The 16,288-nt window shown below is 54.3% G+C and overlaps 7 protein-coding genes across 7 annotated transcripts; 3 read left to right on the top strand and 4 right to left on the bottom strand.

Moving 5' to 3' along the window:
- Positions 1–546: 546 nt before the first annotated feature.
- On the top strand, positions 547–963 carry CPAR01_09426 (uncharacterized protein; the record flags this gene model as incomplete). Its single annotated transcript, XM_060493691.1, has 1 exon — positions 547–963. The coding sequence occupies one exon, from the start codon at positions 547–549 to the stop codon at positions 961–963; it is 417 nt and encodes a 138-aa protein (XP_060347821.1).
- A 721-nt stretch (positions 964–1,684) lies between these two features.
- CPAR01_09425 (splicing factor 3A subunit 2) lies at positions 1,685–2,407 on the top strand (the record flags this gene model as incomplete). The annotated part of the gene is made up of 1 exon (XM_060493690.1): positions 1,685–2,407. The coding sequence occupies one exon, from the start codon at positions 1,685–1,687 to the stop codon at positions 2,405–2,407; it is 723 nt and encodes a 240-aa protein (XP_060347820.1).
- Positions 2,408–3,769: 1,362 nt separating this feature from the next.
- CPAR01_09424 (serine/threonine-protein kinase cot-1) lies at positions 3,770–5,892 on the bottom strand (the record flags this gene model as incomplete). Its single annotated transcript, XM_060493689.1, has 4 exons — positions 3,770–4,085; positions 4,135–4,608; positions 4,661–5,161; positions 5,225–5,892. 4 exons carry the CDS (start codon positions 5,890–5,892, stop codon positions 3,770–3,772), a joined length of 1,959 nt encoding a protein of 652 aa, XP_060347819.1.
- Positions 5,893–9,999: 4,107 nt separating this feature from the next.
- Positions 10,000–11,510, top strand: CPAR01_09423 (uncharacterized protein; the record flags this gene model as incomplete). Its single annotated transcript, XM_060493688.1, has 2 exons — positions 10,000–10,029; positions 10,092–11,510. The coding sequence occupies 2 exons, from the start codon at positions 10,000–10,002 to the stop codon at positions 11,508–11,510; spliced, it is 1,449 nt and encodes a 482-aa protein (XP_060347818.1).
- Positions 11,511–12,037: 527 nt separating this feature from the next.
- Positions 12,038–12,805, bottom strand: CPAR01_09422 (uncharacterized protein; the record flags this gene model as incomplete). The annotated part of the gene is made up of 1 exon (XM_060493687.1): positions 12,038–12,805. One exon carries the CDS (start codon positions 12,803–12,805, stop codon positions 12,038–12,040), a length of 768 nt encoding a protein of 255 aa, XP_060347817.1.
- A 1,087-nt stretch (positions 12,806–13,892) lies between these two features.
- Positions 13,893–14,228, bottom strand: CPAR01_09421 (uncharacterized protein; the record flags this gene model as incomplete). The annotated part of the gene is made up of 1 exon (XM_060493686.1): positions 13,893–14,228. The coding sequence occupies one exon, from the start codon at positions 14,226–14,228 to the stop codon at positions 13,893–13,895; it is 336 nt and encodes a 111-aa protein (XP_060347816.1).
- A 930-nt stretch (positions 14,229–15,158) lies between these two features.
- CPAR01_09420 (meiotically up-regulated 80 protein) lies at positions 15,159–16,154 on the bottom strand (the record flags this gene model as incomplete). The annotated part of the gene is made up of 1 exon (XM_060493685.1): positions 15,159–16,154. One exon carries the CDS (start codon positions 16,152–16,154, stop codon positions 15,159–15,161), a length of 996 nt encoding a protein of 331 aa, XP_060347815.1.
- Positions 16,155–16,288: the final 134 nt, after the last annotated feature.

Here is a 16,288-nt window from a genome sequence, read left to right as displayed (position 1 = left end):
CCCTGAATTTCTCGGGTACCTTGCATCTACCTTTGGCGCGCATTACATTGCAGCAGCTTCATCGTGTCCAAATTTTGAAGCGAAACAGGCCGCCGAGGGACGATCTAGGCCATGCTTTAGACTACCATCTTTGCCATACAGTTTCATGAGGTTGTGGCTACGATATGTTGAATGGGTCGGAGAGCAATATTCGGAGTTGAGGGCGAGGATTCTTGCTTCAGTAACCGCCACAGTCGGACTCATCATACTTTGACCCCTTGCTCAGCTGAATGAACGAGCTTCGTAAGTTGGTAGATGTTGACGTCAGGGAGTCGCGGGTGGTAGGAACGAAACGGACACGACTGGCAACTGACAGGCTCGAGACGACGAAGAGTCCAAAGACGTAGTGTAGTGGGGAAGAGGGGTGGAGGTGTGGGATACGCCAGGAACGCTTGCGACTACGCGGCGCCGGACACACGCGCAGAATGTTCTACGCACCTTCCAGACCCTCGCACTCTGCAATCCTAGTACGACTGCGAACTCATGTTCCCGGTTCCGAACGCAGCGATGCAGCTAGTGGTGGCGGCCGTTTCACTCCTGGCCAACGGCTCCGCCGATGGTTGGACTGACGAGCTGAAATCTGACAAGCTGCTAGGGTTGTGCAAGTGCTTCCCCTCGGCCAATGAATCAATCCCATTCTCCGAGAAGACAGAACATGCCTTTGGCAAGCCCAAAGCAAGTCATCCCATGTACGCGCCTCTCTTCTCCTGTTCGGACATCCAAGTGAACACGCAGCACGGCCCCGACCACCTGGACGTGAAGGAGGATGACCGGTCTGCGGATGTGGCCATTGTAAAGTTGGAATACTCGAGAGTTCCGCCCACCAGTCCTAACTCCCCCTTCTTCGGCACACCACTACAAGTAACGGCGGTCGCGGGGTGTGCATGGCTGCATGGGCTGCATGGATGGCTACTGGTGCAGTAAATCAGGCTCTCGGGAGTCGGACCCCAACCGATGAAGCTTACTTCCTCTTGGCACCCGGCTGGGCCCCTCCTACGAGACCAGAACCAACAGACATCCTTTCGGTAACTAGTAGTCCATCATATCGTCAAGAACGCAAAAAGATGAGTTGAGGACAGCCCGACTCGAACGGACAGCCTTCTGGACTGGAATCAGATACGCTACCATTGCGCCACGCCCCCGGATTTTTGAGAAAATTAGCCCTCAATCGAATGAAATGAGCGGAAATCCAGAATTCTGGAGGTCCCGGGAGCGAAATATCGACAAAGGGGGGCAGGAAGCGTGACGGTTGTTGTTTGTTCCAAGTTGGTGTAAGTGAACGCGGGCCGTGTGAAGTCGTGAACTAGTGGGAGCTGACCGAGCTCACCGGTGCACGGGCCATATCAAAGTGGTCGGAGAATCTTTGGCTCCGCTTCGGTGTCGGACTCACCGAGGTGAACAGAAGTGGACCTTTACTTTTCGCGACTCCAAGTTCTTGTCGCATTTTCCATCTAGTTGCTTCCAGCCTTCCGTACTGGTCCTTCCTTAACAGACCACCACCTTTTCTACACCTCTGCAACCAAATCCAAGCAAAGCACTTTCCTCCCTCATCGAAAAGGACCACCTCGAAAAAACGTCAACAACCAAAAACCCACAACCAACCCTCTCCTCCACATCGCGAAACACCTTCCCATAAACCACAAAGATGGACTACCAAAACCGCGCCGGCTCCAAATTCGGCGGCGGCGGCGTAGCCTCCTTCAGCGCAACAAACGCAGACCGCCGCGAACGCCTCCGCAAGCTCGCCCTCGAAACAATCGACCTCGACAAGGACCCCTACTTCTTCAAAAACCACGTCGGCTCCTTCGAGTGCCGCCTCTGCCTCACCGTCCACCAAAACGACGGCTCCTACCTCGCCCACACCCAGGGCAAAAAGCACCAGACCAACCTCGCCCGCCGCGCCGCCCGCGAACAGAAAGAGGGGAAACAAAACATCGACCCGGCGACCGGGTTACCTGTCGGCGTCGTCGGCGCCGGCTTCGGCGCGGGAGGCGCGAGGCGGAATTTGATCAAGATTGGACGGCCGGGGTACAAGATTACAAAGATTCGCGATCCGATCACGCGTCAGCAGGGGCTGCTATTTCAGCTTCAGTACCCGGACATCGCGCCCGACGTGGAGCCCAAGTGGCAGGTCATGAACGCCTTCACGCAGCGCATCGAGGAGCCGGATAAGAATTTCCAGTACCTCCTGGTGGCGGCGGAGCCGTACGAGACGTGCGGGTTCAAGATCCCCGCGCGCGAGCTGGATAAGCGTGACGATAAGCAGTTTAGCTTTTGGGATCCCGATGCGAAGGAGTATTGGCTGCAGGTCATGTTCATGTCGGAGCGCGAGGAGAGGTATGTTGCGGCGCCTGGTACGAGGAGGTGAAGTGGTGGGAAGGGAACAGCTGCGTTGTTGTTCGCGGAAAGGGTGTTAGAAAAGGCTGTATAAAAACGACATGACGGGAGGGGTTTCTGGGGCATGCCACGAAGGCAGTTCTGCTTCGCTCAGATATAGGATTCACCAGGAGACTGTCTCTCATAGTGATCAGGGTTCGTGCCTCGGACAGCATTGAAGCAAACGGTTGTTATCTGGGTCAACTTGGTCAGCAGTGGCCCACATGGCCCTATTCCAGTGACATCAGGGGGTGTCATATCACGGCGTTGGGCGTGGGTAATTCGAGAGAGGGAATTGTTTGTAAGACTTGCTTTTGCTTATCAGGCCCCCGGGCAAGGAAATAGAAGAGCTGACATGAACCTTCAGGAGAGGTTCCGACGTGGCACTGGGCCATGGAGTTTAGCAGAAAGCTTTGGCTTCATAAGTTACATTCAGAGATTCCTATGAAGGCACCTTATTCAACAAGTACCAATAGTAAGACAAAACAGACAGAATGTAGACCCATCAACAATGAATGTAATCTGACCACAAGTCACTTTTATCAAGTAGTGCAAAGTTCGAATCCTGACAGAGGCTTATACAGAAACTTGATGCGGTCCTTCAAGACACTGGGAGAGGACGAGGCGTCTAGCACTTCCTAGACGGTGGACCTGCAGTGTGCTTTTCGCCTGTGCCCAATCGGATTGAAAGAATGGTGAGAAGTTCGTGGCCAAACAACCTACGTAACTTACTCAAAGACAGTATACACTTGAAGATGTACCGTCTATAGCCACCAGAGGCCGACAATAAAACCACCACAAACATTCTGAGCCATCAAGTCCCAAGTCTTGTTCTCAAATGCATCGTCTGGATTGCATCTATCACTTCACTGTTGCCAGTCGTCCTCATGACTCTCTGAATCCCAGTGTCATCCATCACTGATAGATCCAGCATTACCAGTACATCCTGACATCCCCTCCTCACGCTGCCCCCTACTATCCGTCTTCTTCATCATGTTTCTCATAATGAAAACTCTAGTGATCCGCGGCCGTCTCGACTACATACCCCCTTGAAAGACATCTCGTTTTCACTCTCCCATCTACATGATTTGTGCGACTTGGTGTCTTTGATGCGAGTAAACGCCCTGTATGCAGTGATTGAAAACAAAAAACAACGGTAAATGCAAATCTTGTAAGACAAGAATCTGGGTGTATTGGTTTGGCAGTAGGCAAAATGGAGTCGCCAGCGAATCACTGATAGGTATTCTCTTGGTCCTCCGAATCTCCGCGTCTTGCTCGGCATGATATCGGTACACCCCGGGATCGGGATACAAGTCGCAATAAGCTGGCCACCAAAACAATGCGTTTGTCGCGCTTATCGGAAGTTGTTGTCGAACCGCTTGAAGGTGTATCCAATGAAGGGCAAGCTCATCTCGGGAGACTCCTCGACCACCGCTGGCACACCCGAGCGGGCTTGCTGAACGGCCTGAGCCTTGAGAATCGTGGCGTTATCAGTCTGATCAATCTCATCGGTCGGGAAGTACGTGGTATCGATGGCTGAAGTCAAGCGAGGCTCGAAAGGAGCTCTGATGCGACGCAGGCTATCGAACTCAACTCCTCTGAAGAATGAGTGCTGCTTGATTTCGTGGGCGCCCGAGCGACCCAAGCGGTTCTCTGTGTTACAGATCAAGCTGACCCATATTAGTACCCTAAAATGCCTCTGTTCTGAGACTTACTCACCTTCTAATCAGGTTCTCGGCTTCCACACCAAGCTGGATATCATCAGGGAAGTACAGCGTTTGTCTCCAATTGACAATCTTGCGGTATGTGTCGTGGCTATCCTCGGCGCAGAAAGGAGGCCATCCAACCAAGCACTCAAACATAATGGTGCCCAGGGACCACCAATCGCAGTCGAAGGTGTAGCCGTGACCTGTGAAGATCTCGGGAGCGATGTAATCGGGCGTTCCGACGGTGGAATAGGCCATCAGTCTTCTCGACCGACGCCAGTCGTTGATCTGGGATCTGTTGCTGACGGTAAGGTTGATCTGGTCAATGGCAACAGAGTTACGGTCGCGCGGTTTGTTAGATCGGCCCTGCAGCAGCTGTTGGTAGTAGTTGTTGTCGTGCAAGCGGTTGAAACCGGTCGAGAGTCCGAAATCGGTAAGCTTGACGTGACCTCCGCGGTCCAGTAGAATATTATCGGGTTTGATATCACTGGGCCTGTCAGCTTCGCGGGCTCTGAGCTTACCGACAAAATTTGACTTACCGATGAATGAAGCCCAGCTTGTGGACTGCCTCAATCGCAAGCACGATCTCGGCAATGTAGAAGCGCGTAATGTCTTCAGAGAAGATTTCGTACTTGATCAGCATGGTCATCAAGTCACCTCCGGGCAAGAACTCCATCAACATGTACAGGAAGTAAGAGTCCTGGAAAGTCGTAAAGAGCTTGACGACCCAGGGACTGTCTGACTCGGCCAAGATATCTCTCTCGGAACGGACGTGGGCAAGTTGGTCCTTCTTGAACATCTCCGTCTTTATCAGAGACTTCATGGCGTACACCTTGCCATCATTCTTCTTCTGGACCAGCTTGACTTCTCCGAAAGCACCCTTGCCGATGATCTTGATAGTGTTGTAGTTCTCGGGCTTGTCCTTGGTTCGTAGGAATCGCAGGTATTGACCCTCCTTGCGACCGGCCGTGGACCAAATCTGCTCGCGCCTTTGCTGGCTCTGGCCAGGCTCGGAAAGCTTCACCTCCATCTCGGATTGTCTGTGTAACGAGAGATTAGCACGTGGCTGCTTTCGAGCTGGCAAGTCTTTGTCCTGCACTCACCTCTGGTTGCGTTCTCTAGCACGCTTGACGCTGTCCTTGAAGAAATCGGATGCCAATTGGGTACACTTCTTCTGGTTGTTGTTGGCGTTCGGGCCGTACTTCTCGTAGAGTCGCTCAGGAGCAGGAGCAAAGACCTCGACGGGAGCTGCCTGCTGGTTCGGCATCGGCGGCGTCGCATAGTGTCCGTAACCCTGAGGCGTCTGTCCCGAGGCACCGGCAGTGCGAGGTCTTTGAGCGGGCGAGGGCCCACGGGAACCGTAGGGCGACGCCCGAGCAGCGCCGCCTAGGTTTTGGTGAGAGAATTGGTGGGCGAGACCGACATTGGGATCATTGGTCCCCGGGGTGTTGGATCGAGGCTGATAGCCCGCGTTGTAGTCGCCGTGGCCCTGGGGAGGATATTGGCCCTGCTGCTGGCTCGGGTGGAAGTAGCCCTGTTGAGCATAACCGGTCGCATACTGCTGTTGCTGCTGCTGCCCCGGGTGTTGCTGCTGTTGGTGCTGCATACCGCCGGCTTGTTGGTGGTGCTGCTGCTGCTGTTGGCCTTGGTGAGGGAAGACGGGCTGAGGAAAGGTAGAAGGCGTGGTGGGATATTGTCGGTCGCCGCCGGGACCCAGACGATCGTTTTGGTTACCGATGTTGAGGTAGAGACGGTTATTATTACCCTCCATTGTGTAGAAGTTTCGTCTTGACTCGGGGGGGCACGTCGTGTGCGGGTAGGGGTTGGTAGTTGCGCAGGCTGTGCGGGCGACTAGCAAAGTGGCAGTTTAATTGACAGTGCTAAGGGCGAGCGGACCGTGGAAGTGAGGCAACGACTAGAGTGGTAGACGGCGGGGAGGCTGCTAAAGGAGATGGGAAGGTTGCAGCCGCAGTGCGCAGGGTCAAGGCGGGTGGTTGGATGGATTGGGGTCGTTCCCCGGGGCGGAAGTCGAGAAGAATAGATTGCGGTGGGCGGGTGAGTGGATGGGAGGTCCTCGCAACCCACTGGAACTTGATGAATGGTAAGTGCGTGCCCTAGTGAGTGAGAGGATAGGCCAGGGATGGGGGGAAACGTAAGGTCGGTAAGGCAGGACAGGACGTGAAGATCATGATATCTGGAGGTTGGAGTATCACCACATACCTTGGCAAGTTGAGTGAGTGTAGTGTAAAGGCGGTCGAGGAAGCTAGTTTGTCTATCCGTATGCTCACCAGCAAAAAAAAAAAAGGGGTGGGAGGCGAGGATTTGTTGATAGGGCGCTTGCCGATGGAGCAAAAAGGTGCAAAGGTGGCGTAGAGGGGCTTGATGCTCCAAGGGGTGGAATTTCCCCAGTGCCAACAGTGCAGGGCGAGAACAACGACTACCGGGCAGAGCTAGGAAGCTAGCTATGTGTAGTCGGTGTATACAGGTAACAGGAGGCGATAGGTTGAAGCACCTTGTGGCTTGAGCGAGGTGAGGAAAGGCAAAGCTGGCAGACGTCGAGTTGTCGAGGAGGGACGGGAGAGAGAGAAAGAGGTTCAAGTCACGAGACCGACAGGATAGCTGATGTTGGGCGAGGCACTCGGTAAGGTACCTAAGGTATTGGGTGCGTATGGAATAACGTGGTTTTTGGTGTTTGGTATTTTAGAATGTACTCTGTACTTTGCTCTCAGCACGCACACGAGGAGGCGGTCGAGGACTTGGTACAAAGGAGGCACGAATAGGCTGATTCCAAGGTTTGAGGAGGCCTTGGGATTTGGGGTCGGTCTGAGAATGGGAGGGGAGGGGGAAGGAGGAGGGGTGATGATGGGGTGCACACTGCACAGAGGGACGGACACCTGCGAAGCGGCCCCGGCAGTGAGGTGGAGCAGAGTCATGGTGCAGGAAGGACTTCTTCCATTGGAAAGGCAGGAGTTGGTCGAGAGAGGTAGCAGGTACATTCCGCTATCAGCCATTACTTAGGTATCCGAGGTACTGTGTAAGCCTTGAATGGAAGGAAGGAATGCAATTGGGTTCAACGTCAGTGTCGTAGGATGTTCCTTCCCTTCCCTTTTCAAGGAAGGTACAATGAGGTAGTTAAGGGAAGCAAGTTATGCAGCCCGTCGCAGCAAGAAAAAGGGCAAGACCAGACGGGGTGACGGGAAGGGACCTCCTGAAGAGAAACCACGCCGCACCTGCCACGAGCAACACACTACTACGTACAAATTTACACTACCAGCACTTGAGGCGAGGCGGGGATCTGAGAACTCAGGGGAGGGGGCACTCGAGGGGCGGCGCCGCGGCCTTGAAAGTCGAGGGGCCTCGCTGGACCCCAAGTACCCCTGAGATTCAGCCAATGCCGAGCTGTGAGTGGCCGATGAGCGGGGTGAGGTGGGGTCGGAGCTGCATCCACTGGGATTCTGGACATGCCTCCGCCGCACCTCCTCCACTTAGAGGTTTGGCATCTGGCCTTATGCCTTGCGAGGATGACACTTGCTACTTTGTACACTCCCTAGCAGTCTAGACACCTTACTGTTTACTTCGATCGCGGAAGTGCATCGCTTACACTCTCAACACGCTGGTAAATAGGAACCAATGCCATGCACTGTCTACAGCTTGCTGCATTGCATTTCTAGCTCCTTCCCAAACATCCCCATCATCGGCCGTGACCCACAAAGCGTGCGGAGCGGCAATCAACAACGAGGAAGGAGGGGCGCGGACGATGTACTAAGCAATTGGCAGGAGACCGCCGACATGTACCTCGCCTTACTCCGTACTATGGAAAGTTACTTGCACCTCGACGACTCGCTTATCCTCCCCCTTTCACCGACTCTTGAATTCCATCTTGATGCTCCAGACTCAACGTCCAATTCGACATCATCATATGCCATGGATCATGGAACTCGGCCCGCCAACGTATCGGGTCCTGGATGCTACAGCTAGCCCCCGGAGCTGAAGCTCTAATCCGACTCACTCGACTCAGTCATTGACTTTCCCCCGGGGACCTCGACTGCCCAGCGGAAACTCTGTTACGACTACCGCCTCTCAAGCCTCTGTTTCCGAATCGTCTCTCACCTTTTAACCTCAGTCTTCAAATGACCGCCCCTCTTCACCGGGAAACAGACGTACCACATGAGACCTTCACTGAGATCCAGCATTCACTTGATACTACCCATCGAATCTTAGGTACTAAAGTGCCACCGCCATCTTCAGTCTCCGTCTCCACGATTGGCTTTTCACTTCTCCCCGTGCAACATCGTTCCGGCATCTCGCCAATTCCCTTCTCCAACCGGAGCACGTCAAGTGCCTTGCCGCAAGGTTACTTGGGTATCAACCGGACGCAGACAGCCTAACCTGAAAGTTCGGATTATTTCTCTACGTCTCTAAATGGCCATACCGTTTAGCCCTTCGGAAAGCTCAAGCGGTCGCATCACTTACGCATCCTGCCCGCCTAACCCACAAGCATGGCTATCCCTTCCACCTAGTTCATCTCTCCCGTCGCCATCTCGTCTCGCCCGCATCCGCACGTCACTTGGTCCCTAGGCTCCAACAGGGGTTCTCTTATGGCCAAAGACAAAGAAGAAATTCTACTGTATTCGACCCCCCACTGAAGTGTGCCAACTGCCAACTCATTCCTGATCGAGCGGTCCGGCGGCGGCGGCGGCGTCGTCGTCTTCTACCATACCCACCCAGCCCAACAGCCTGGCTCACGCTCGGCATCGGCACGAGGCATCGTCGGCCGTGTACAGCCGCCGTGAGACACGACTCTAGCAATAAATAGCATATTGAACGCCTGCCGCCCCGCTCTCATACGCTCCAAATCGTATACGATTGTCACACCCGCCACAGGAACAAGCTTACAAGCTCATCCGTGGCACATGGCAGCGTTACACTCTTCGTCTTCGTATGCATGGCATGGCATTCCTGCTCTTCTATCCTCGATGCCGCGGTCTGGTGCATGTCACCAGCATCCTGGCGAGCTTGGCACCATCTCTGTCTATCGATTACGCCGTGTTCCCCTTCACAGCACCACCACGTTCTACCTCGTATGGCGTAATCTCGTGAGCAGCACAGGAGGAATCAACAAGCCTAAGGCACCGCCACACATTATGCTCTCGGTTGGGATGACGAAGCTCTTGGTCGGAGGACGGCCGCCGGGCTCAGGTGATGCCCTGTGCCTGTATCAGGTTTACCTAGTGATCCATGATCGAGCTCCATGCTCGCTACCATCGTCGCCCAATGACCACGGCCCGACGACGCCCTATCCGCCATGCAGCTGCCTGCCATCGCGAGTTTTGGGCTGTCATTGTGCAATAAGTCGATCATGCATCAGGATCTGCCACTGTTCTTCGGGGATCGCCAGACAACTGGTTCAACGTGGGTCTCGGTGTAGCGCCCATCACATGGGCAGTCAATTACCGGGATCAGGATCTAAGCGGGCAATATGGAAAGGAATTCCCTACACCAAATCAGGCGAATATGAAGTTCATCTTGAACTTAGTGGTGTAACTGACTTTGATGGTAAAAGAGGAGGCTCTGGAGAGGAAGATGCCGTGACAGCTCGCTCGGTACGTCCCTCGGGGCACTATTCCACTTATGGCAGGCGGTCAGTCGTCACTTTGCACTATGCCGTTTGGGGACAGATAGGTCCGATAATTCGGCGAAGCTCTTATCGCGACTAAAATTTCCAAAAACCTCACCTCAGTTCTCCTGGCCTGAGGTAGGACAGGACATTTTGAGGCATTGCGAGCCACCGTTTTCATAGTCGCATTCTCAGTGCGACACCAGATCGCCTTACACGAAAACTTCTAAATACTTTCATCCCCCCTAATATACACCCATAATGGCGGACTCGAACCCCACGCCGCCCGAGGTAAGCATCCAGCGGTCCCCATTACCATCACGAACCTCAAAACTGACAATGGCATCTCCCAGGCGGCCCCGAAAGCACCCACTCCTACCGCTGCGACAACAACCACAACAACAGCCACCTCCGCAGCAGAAGGCTACAAAGCCGCGAAACCGAATCCAGTCTGGCAAATGATGGGCCTCCGCGGCCCTCCCAAACGCCTACCCTCACGCAACTGGCTCATCTTCCTCTCCCTCACAGGCGCCATCTCCTCCGCCATCATCTACGACAAGCGCGAAAAGAAGCGCGCCACGGCCCGTTGGGCCGCCGCCGTCTCCCCGCTCGCCAGCGAACCTGTTACCGATCCCTCTCAGCTGCCGCGCAAACTCACCGTCATCCTCGCCTCCCCGCCCGGCGACGGCTTGCGCGTCGCGCAGGACCACTTCATCGAGTATGTCAAGCCCATCCTCGCCGCCTCGGGTCTGGATTGGGAATTTGTCCAGGGCCGGCAGCAGGGTGATGTCCGCGCCGCCGTAGCGGAGAAGATTCGGAGGCGCAGGAGCAGGGAGGAGAGGCCCGAGGTCGAGCTGCTCCCCACCGAGGAGAATATTCGCGACGCCATCCGCGCCAAGAACAACACACCCGAGTTCGAGGGCCCCGGAGGAGACATCGTCATCGGGCGTCACGCGTGGAAGGAGTACATTCGCGGCCTACACGAGGGCTGGCTCGGTCCCCTTGACCCGCCTCCCAAGCCCGAGGTAATTTCTACCCCTGAGCAGCCCGCAGCATCAGAAGCGACCTCAGATTCTACAGCAACAGAAACAGAGGGCGGTGCCGTGGAAGCAGAAAAGAAGGAGGAAGAAAAGCCCAAGGAAGAAGAAAAGAAATCAGACCGCCCTCGCCAACCCGTTCCCTACAACACCACGGCAGACTACTCAGCCTCCCACCTCCCTCCCACTCTCCCCGCCGAATTCTCCCCCTCGGAACCGGTGCAATTCCCCCACCTCCTCGGCTTCGCCGGCACCTTCACCCGTATGGGCCGCTTCTTCAACCGCCGCCAGCTCGCAGACAACGTAGGCCGCCAAGTCGCAGCCGCCTGCTTCGCCCACGCCCGCGAATACCGCGACGCCGAACCCGAGACCGCCGCAGATGACTCCTCCGCCCTCACGCCGTACGAACAGCAGCGTGCCCTGGTGCATGAGGAACGCGATTGGGTCAAGTCCGTCTGGAAGCCAGTCGACGAGGCGACGGCCGACGAGGAGGAGAAGACCAAGGAGCGCATCTGGGCTTCGCCCATGGTCATTGATCCGCGTATCGCGCAGCGTATGCGGCGGTTTGAGATCCGGGCTGAGGATGAGGAGCGCGCAAAGGGGATCGTCATCCCCGAGACGCAGATTGAGGGCTGGATCAAGGGCACGCTGCGGTCGTTGGGCACGTGGGGGTGGAGTGTCGTCAAGGGGGAGGAGCGTAAGGGGCCCAATGTCGGAAACATTGACGACGAGTAAAGGACTCCCCCTCTGCCTCATTTCGTTTGGTTCTACATAACGAAGGAGAAGAGAAAGGAGACGATGTATAACTATCTTGACCACCACCCCACACAGCTATACAGAAAGCGACTGGGTAGTGGAGGGTTCACAGCACATTGTAATTCTAGCTTGATGTTCTTCATTCTTTTTGCTTTTTCATGTATCTTCTTCCGTTTCGCTGCATGGACTGGAGCGCGGGAGGTTATCATAGACTATGGGTTCACTGGCCAAAATAATGCCAAGAAGCCCTCCGCTTGTTACGAATATTACTGTACACTCCTCTTTCTTCCATAATGTTCTTTTCCCCGGTATCGTCTTTCCACGTTACATCGTGAGACTGTGGGTTCTTGCGGATAAGGTATATCCTTGCTTGAGCTGGAGAACACGTCAAGCATGAAGTAGGTATCAATATCTACAGATGAAGCAGCACCTCCATGATGATAGCACCCCGTCAAGTGCTCTGGCATAGAAACAACATGTCCCAGGATCCATCGGCCCATCCCCTCTCAGTCATCGTCCGAATCAGATCCGTACGCAACAAGACTCGGCTTCCCCTTCACCGGTGCAGGCGCAGCTGTGGTCGTAGTCGTAGCCGCAGGCATAGGCACAGGCGGACTCCCCTTACCAACACTCTTCACCTGACCATCGCCCTTCTCGTCCACCTTGTCTTCGCCCCCCTTCTCCCTCTTCACCCCAAACCCCCTCTCCCTCTCCTTCCTCCTCCTCTTCCTAGGCCCAACAGCCCACTCATCACCACCCTCCCCCTCACCACCCATCTCCTCCCCCTTCTCACCCTCCTCCTCCCCATCACCAGCCCTCTTCGCCCCCGTACCACCCCCCTGCGCCCTCCGAAAAGCAACGAGCCCCTCCTCCGTCTCCCTCCTAACCCTCTCCTCCTCAGCCTTCTTAGCCTCCCTAACCTCGTCCAAAAAATCAATCTCATCATCATCCAGCGCGCGAAACTGGTTCCGAATCTTATTCGCCTCCTCAAACGCAGCCTGCTTCGCGGCTTTATTCGCCTGCAGGACGTCGTAAAGACTCTTCTCCCCGCCCTCGACGGACTTGACGCGCGCCTCCTCCCTACGCCTGCGTTCCGCGTCGAGTTCTTTCTGCACGAGGTCCCATTCGGCGCTCTTTCTGGATTCGGCGGCGGGTTTGGGCGCCGAGCCGGCAGTGCTCGCGCCGGCGTTTGTTGCGGGTGTTGCGGTTGTGTCTTGGGGTACGGCCTCGCCTGTCTCGGCGTTGATGGCCCCCGCCGATACGAATCTCGACATCGTGTCTCGTGAGTTTTTCCCCCCTCTTCCTCTCTTTCTCTTCTTCCTCAAAATTTGTGTTTTCACCAGGTTTGATATTCGAAACCTTCTTCTAGGGCAGAATAGCAGAGAAAAGGCTTCTGCGTCTGCAACGGAGGGAAGAAAGGAGAAATAACGGCCCAGGTTGATTTGCTGCTTTAATCGATGTAAAGCAGCCTCTTTTTTTTCTCCCTCGTCTTGAACCCCTTTGAGAGCTACTTGTCTTCCTGAACTTTTTGGATCTTGCTGTTGTTGGTCGGTTTGTCTGGGGTAAAGGCTAGGGTACAGCCGAGCACTCGTGTAGGCCGTCTTATGCTCAGTGAGGTAGGTGTTCGTAAGATACTCAGATTGGGAGCCTGGCGTCAGGCAAAATGACGCAAAGGTTCCAGTAAAAGAATGGTCCTCAAAGTTTGGGTTATCACAAATTCTCTCTCTGATAGAGGAAAGATGTCCTTGAAGAAGACGTCTGTGGGCGAGTGAGTGCCTCAAGTGAGTGAGAGGATGAGGCCGAGGTCGAAGTTGAGAAGTTGGAGGAAAGTTGGCAAATGAGCGAATCAGGGAGCAGAAAATCACTGTACTCGTTGGAGTGGGGCAGCAATCCAATCAAAAGTAGGCTGGGTCACTTGGGTCATCAAGCACCACTCCAAGTCATCACACAATTTCTCCTCCCAAGACCTCATCTTCTCATAGCATTTCAGATTCACGCCGCCGTCAAGTAATCTTTCATGTCACGATCGAAACGTCTGAGACGACTGTGTTTGCTTCATCATGTTTTGTTATTTTGTTTAGTTGTCTAGGACTGTAGTGTCTTCACTAAGTAGGCCATGTCATTGTCGTCGCCCGTGGGTATGCCGTTGTGTGCTCCATCCGTTGTTTTCCTTTCCAATCTCGTCCTTTCGGCGAAAACTTTTTTCAATCCTACTAATGATGTAAACCACATCATAGCGTACCCGATACCCATGACGACGTGCCTACTTAACCAGCGGCCACTGGGCGACATACAAATCTAGCACCAGTCCCGACGGCTGCCTGGTTCGTTGGGTTCATATCCGTAAAACCACCACTCCCATCACCATCCACATGTCGGAGAGCAGATAACCTGCCTTCCCATAAACTGAATGTATCCAACCTCGATCCCAAACACTCTAGTGGATGCCGGTACAAGTTGGCATGAAGAGAAAATAAATAAAAAAAAAACGTCTAATAATGTCATGAACAGTAAAAAGGCGTAGAAATAGCAGTGGCCCTCTGACATTGTGCCTTCCGGGCAATGAGACGAGCCAGTGTGCCGAATGAACAAGAAATGCCAAACAAAGTAAAAAGTAAATGAGACTCCGTACCCACGTCCTGAAGGCTTTGCCTCCCATTTTTGATCAGTGAACATGAATGCAAAACACCTCCCCATGTTAAGTTTCCCCTTTTTTTTTTTGTTCTCGCAAGTAGAAAATCGTATGCCCGCGCAAAGCCAGCCAGTAAAGTGAAATGTGATCCTATGTACCCTTTACTTGATGCACTTCGTCCTTTCTTTTTGGAGGGGGCAGCGCCGACAAGGCAGGCGCCAATGACCGCGAGGTCTTGTCGAATTGAGAGCTGGAATTTCCGCCTTTCGCAGACGGAATGCAAGCCGGGATAGGGAACCGAGTTGTTGCCGAACAGGTTGAATTACAGAAAACAAGTTTGTCTCTTTGGCGTGCCACAAAGGAAATGGATGTCGCTGGTGGCAGGTAATCGTCGGGGGGACTCGGGAATCGAAACTCGTAGAGTTGCTGTCGCGGGTAATGACCGATCGGAACCATGAGTCGATGTACGAAGATTGAGCAATGAGGGGAATGCCAAGAGACTACCACCACCATCACACCAAACAGAAATACAGCCAAAGGATCTATTGAAATGAAAACTCCGTGGGGATCGCGAATGGCGACCATGGGACGCCAGTGATGAATTTATCCGTATACCAGGGGAGAAAGAATTAAAGAAATATGTCATTAGGGGTCGCAGCCGCGCGTCGTGACCATCCACCTCCAAACGCATTGTGGCTGCGAGACAATCTAGTAGCCAAGTCAATCGCGTGTGGCAGCGATGGTATCGAGTGAGGGCAAACGTGCCCGTGTCGTGAAGTCGAATGCCGACGTGTAGACCATTCGGTCAAATAACCGCTTCTTTCGGTGCTCGTCGTGAGAGGGTATCTGAAGAATGCAAATGTATCGTTCATGCCAGAAAAAAAAACAAAGTCCGCGTCTCCGGTGACGCTAGACCTCCCAAACTTTTCCGATAGCAAAAATCTCTTCCAGTTTCGTAAGGCGATTGAGTGAATCTGCCAGATATCGCCACAACTTTAGCCCATTACAGGCTGGCCAAAGCTAGGGTGGGCAAAGTATGATGATGCCTTGGTAGGACCAACGCAGTTCGCACAGCTACACTCCGCAACACCGTGCTCCCACATGGTTTGCTGGTAACCATAGTGTCCAGGGAAGTTTTGTTGGTTGTGGCGGTGACCATAGTAGTTGTGCGAGGGCTGCTGATAGCGGGTGTTCCACTGGCCAGTGGTAGCGGCCTGGGAGAACCAATCGTTGTAGCGAGCGTTGGTAGAGGTGGCTGAATTAATGTACTCGGGCGTGCCATAGCCAGAATCCGGAGGAGTGAGCGGGGCATTCTGCCAATTCCAGTTGCCGCCGTAGGCTTGCTGATGAGCCAACTCGTTGCGCTTGATAGCCTCGTAGCGCTCGTATTCAGCCGCCTGCTGCTGAACAAACGTATGATAGGAGGATCGTCCACCGTATCTGTTGTTGATGTTGGTGTCGATGGCGGGGACGAGTCTCTCGCGGGTGACTCTTGCCGCAGCCTGGTCCTTTAGGATCTTCCATTCATCCCAGCTGGTGAGCCAAGCCTTGTAGTCCGCGCTGTAATCCAGGTTGACGTAGAGACGCCAGCCGGATTGCTCGAGCCACTCGTGTTCCAGAGCGTTGAGCTCAGCGACGGGGATGCCGCTCACCTCAGACCAAGAACGGTTCTGGAAGGTGTTGTCGTCCAAAAACTTGCTTCCAAGCAGGAGGGAAACGGTCAGCATGCGCCAAACCTGTCCCTCGGGTACAGTGTACGAGGGGTTGTTCTGCTTGAGGGTGTTGACCCGCTTCGCCAGGTAGTTCATGCCGAGGAGAATGGTGCTCTTGGGCAATCTCGTCGATGAGAGGATCTGCGAGACGAACTTGCGGAACGGGGGCGTGACGGCCGTGGTCGACAGCGGCATAACAACGCGGGTGGCCATCTCGGCAACGAACTCGGCCATTTGGTCGACCTCGTAGTCGAGGACGGCACAGACACCTCCGGGCATGATGGCGGTATTGAGTGGAGTCCGACGAAGATCGAATGTAGATCTTTGTCGGGTTGAGGATACTGCTCGATGTACTCGGAAGAGACACTTAGCAGTGGGAGAAATGCCGCGTCGAGCTAGCGATGGTTGTCCAA

This window comes from Colletotrichum paranaense, assembly GCF_030867605.1.
Source record: "Colletotrichum paranaense strain IMI 384185 chromosome Unknown Scaffold_7.1, whole genome shotgun sequence".
NCBI classification, from domain to species: Eukaryota; Fungi; Ascomycota; class Sordariomycetes; order Glomerellales; family Glomerellaceae; genus Colletotrichum; species Colletotrichum paranaense.
This window is presented reverse-complemented; position numbering and strand designations above follow the sequence as displayed.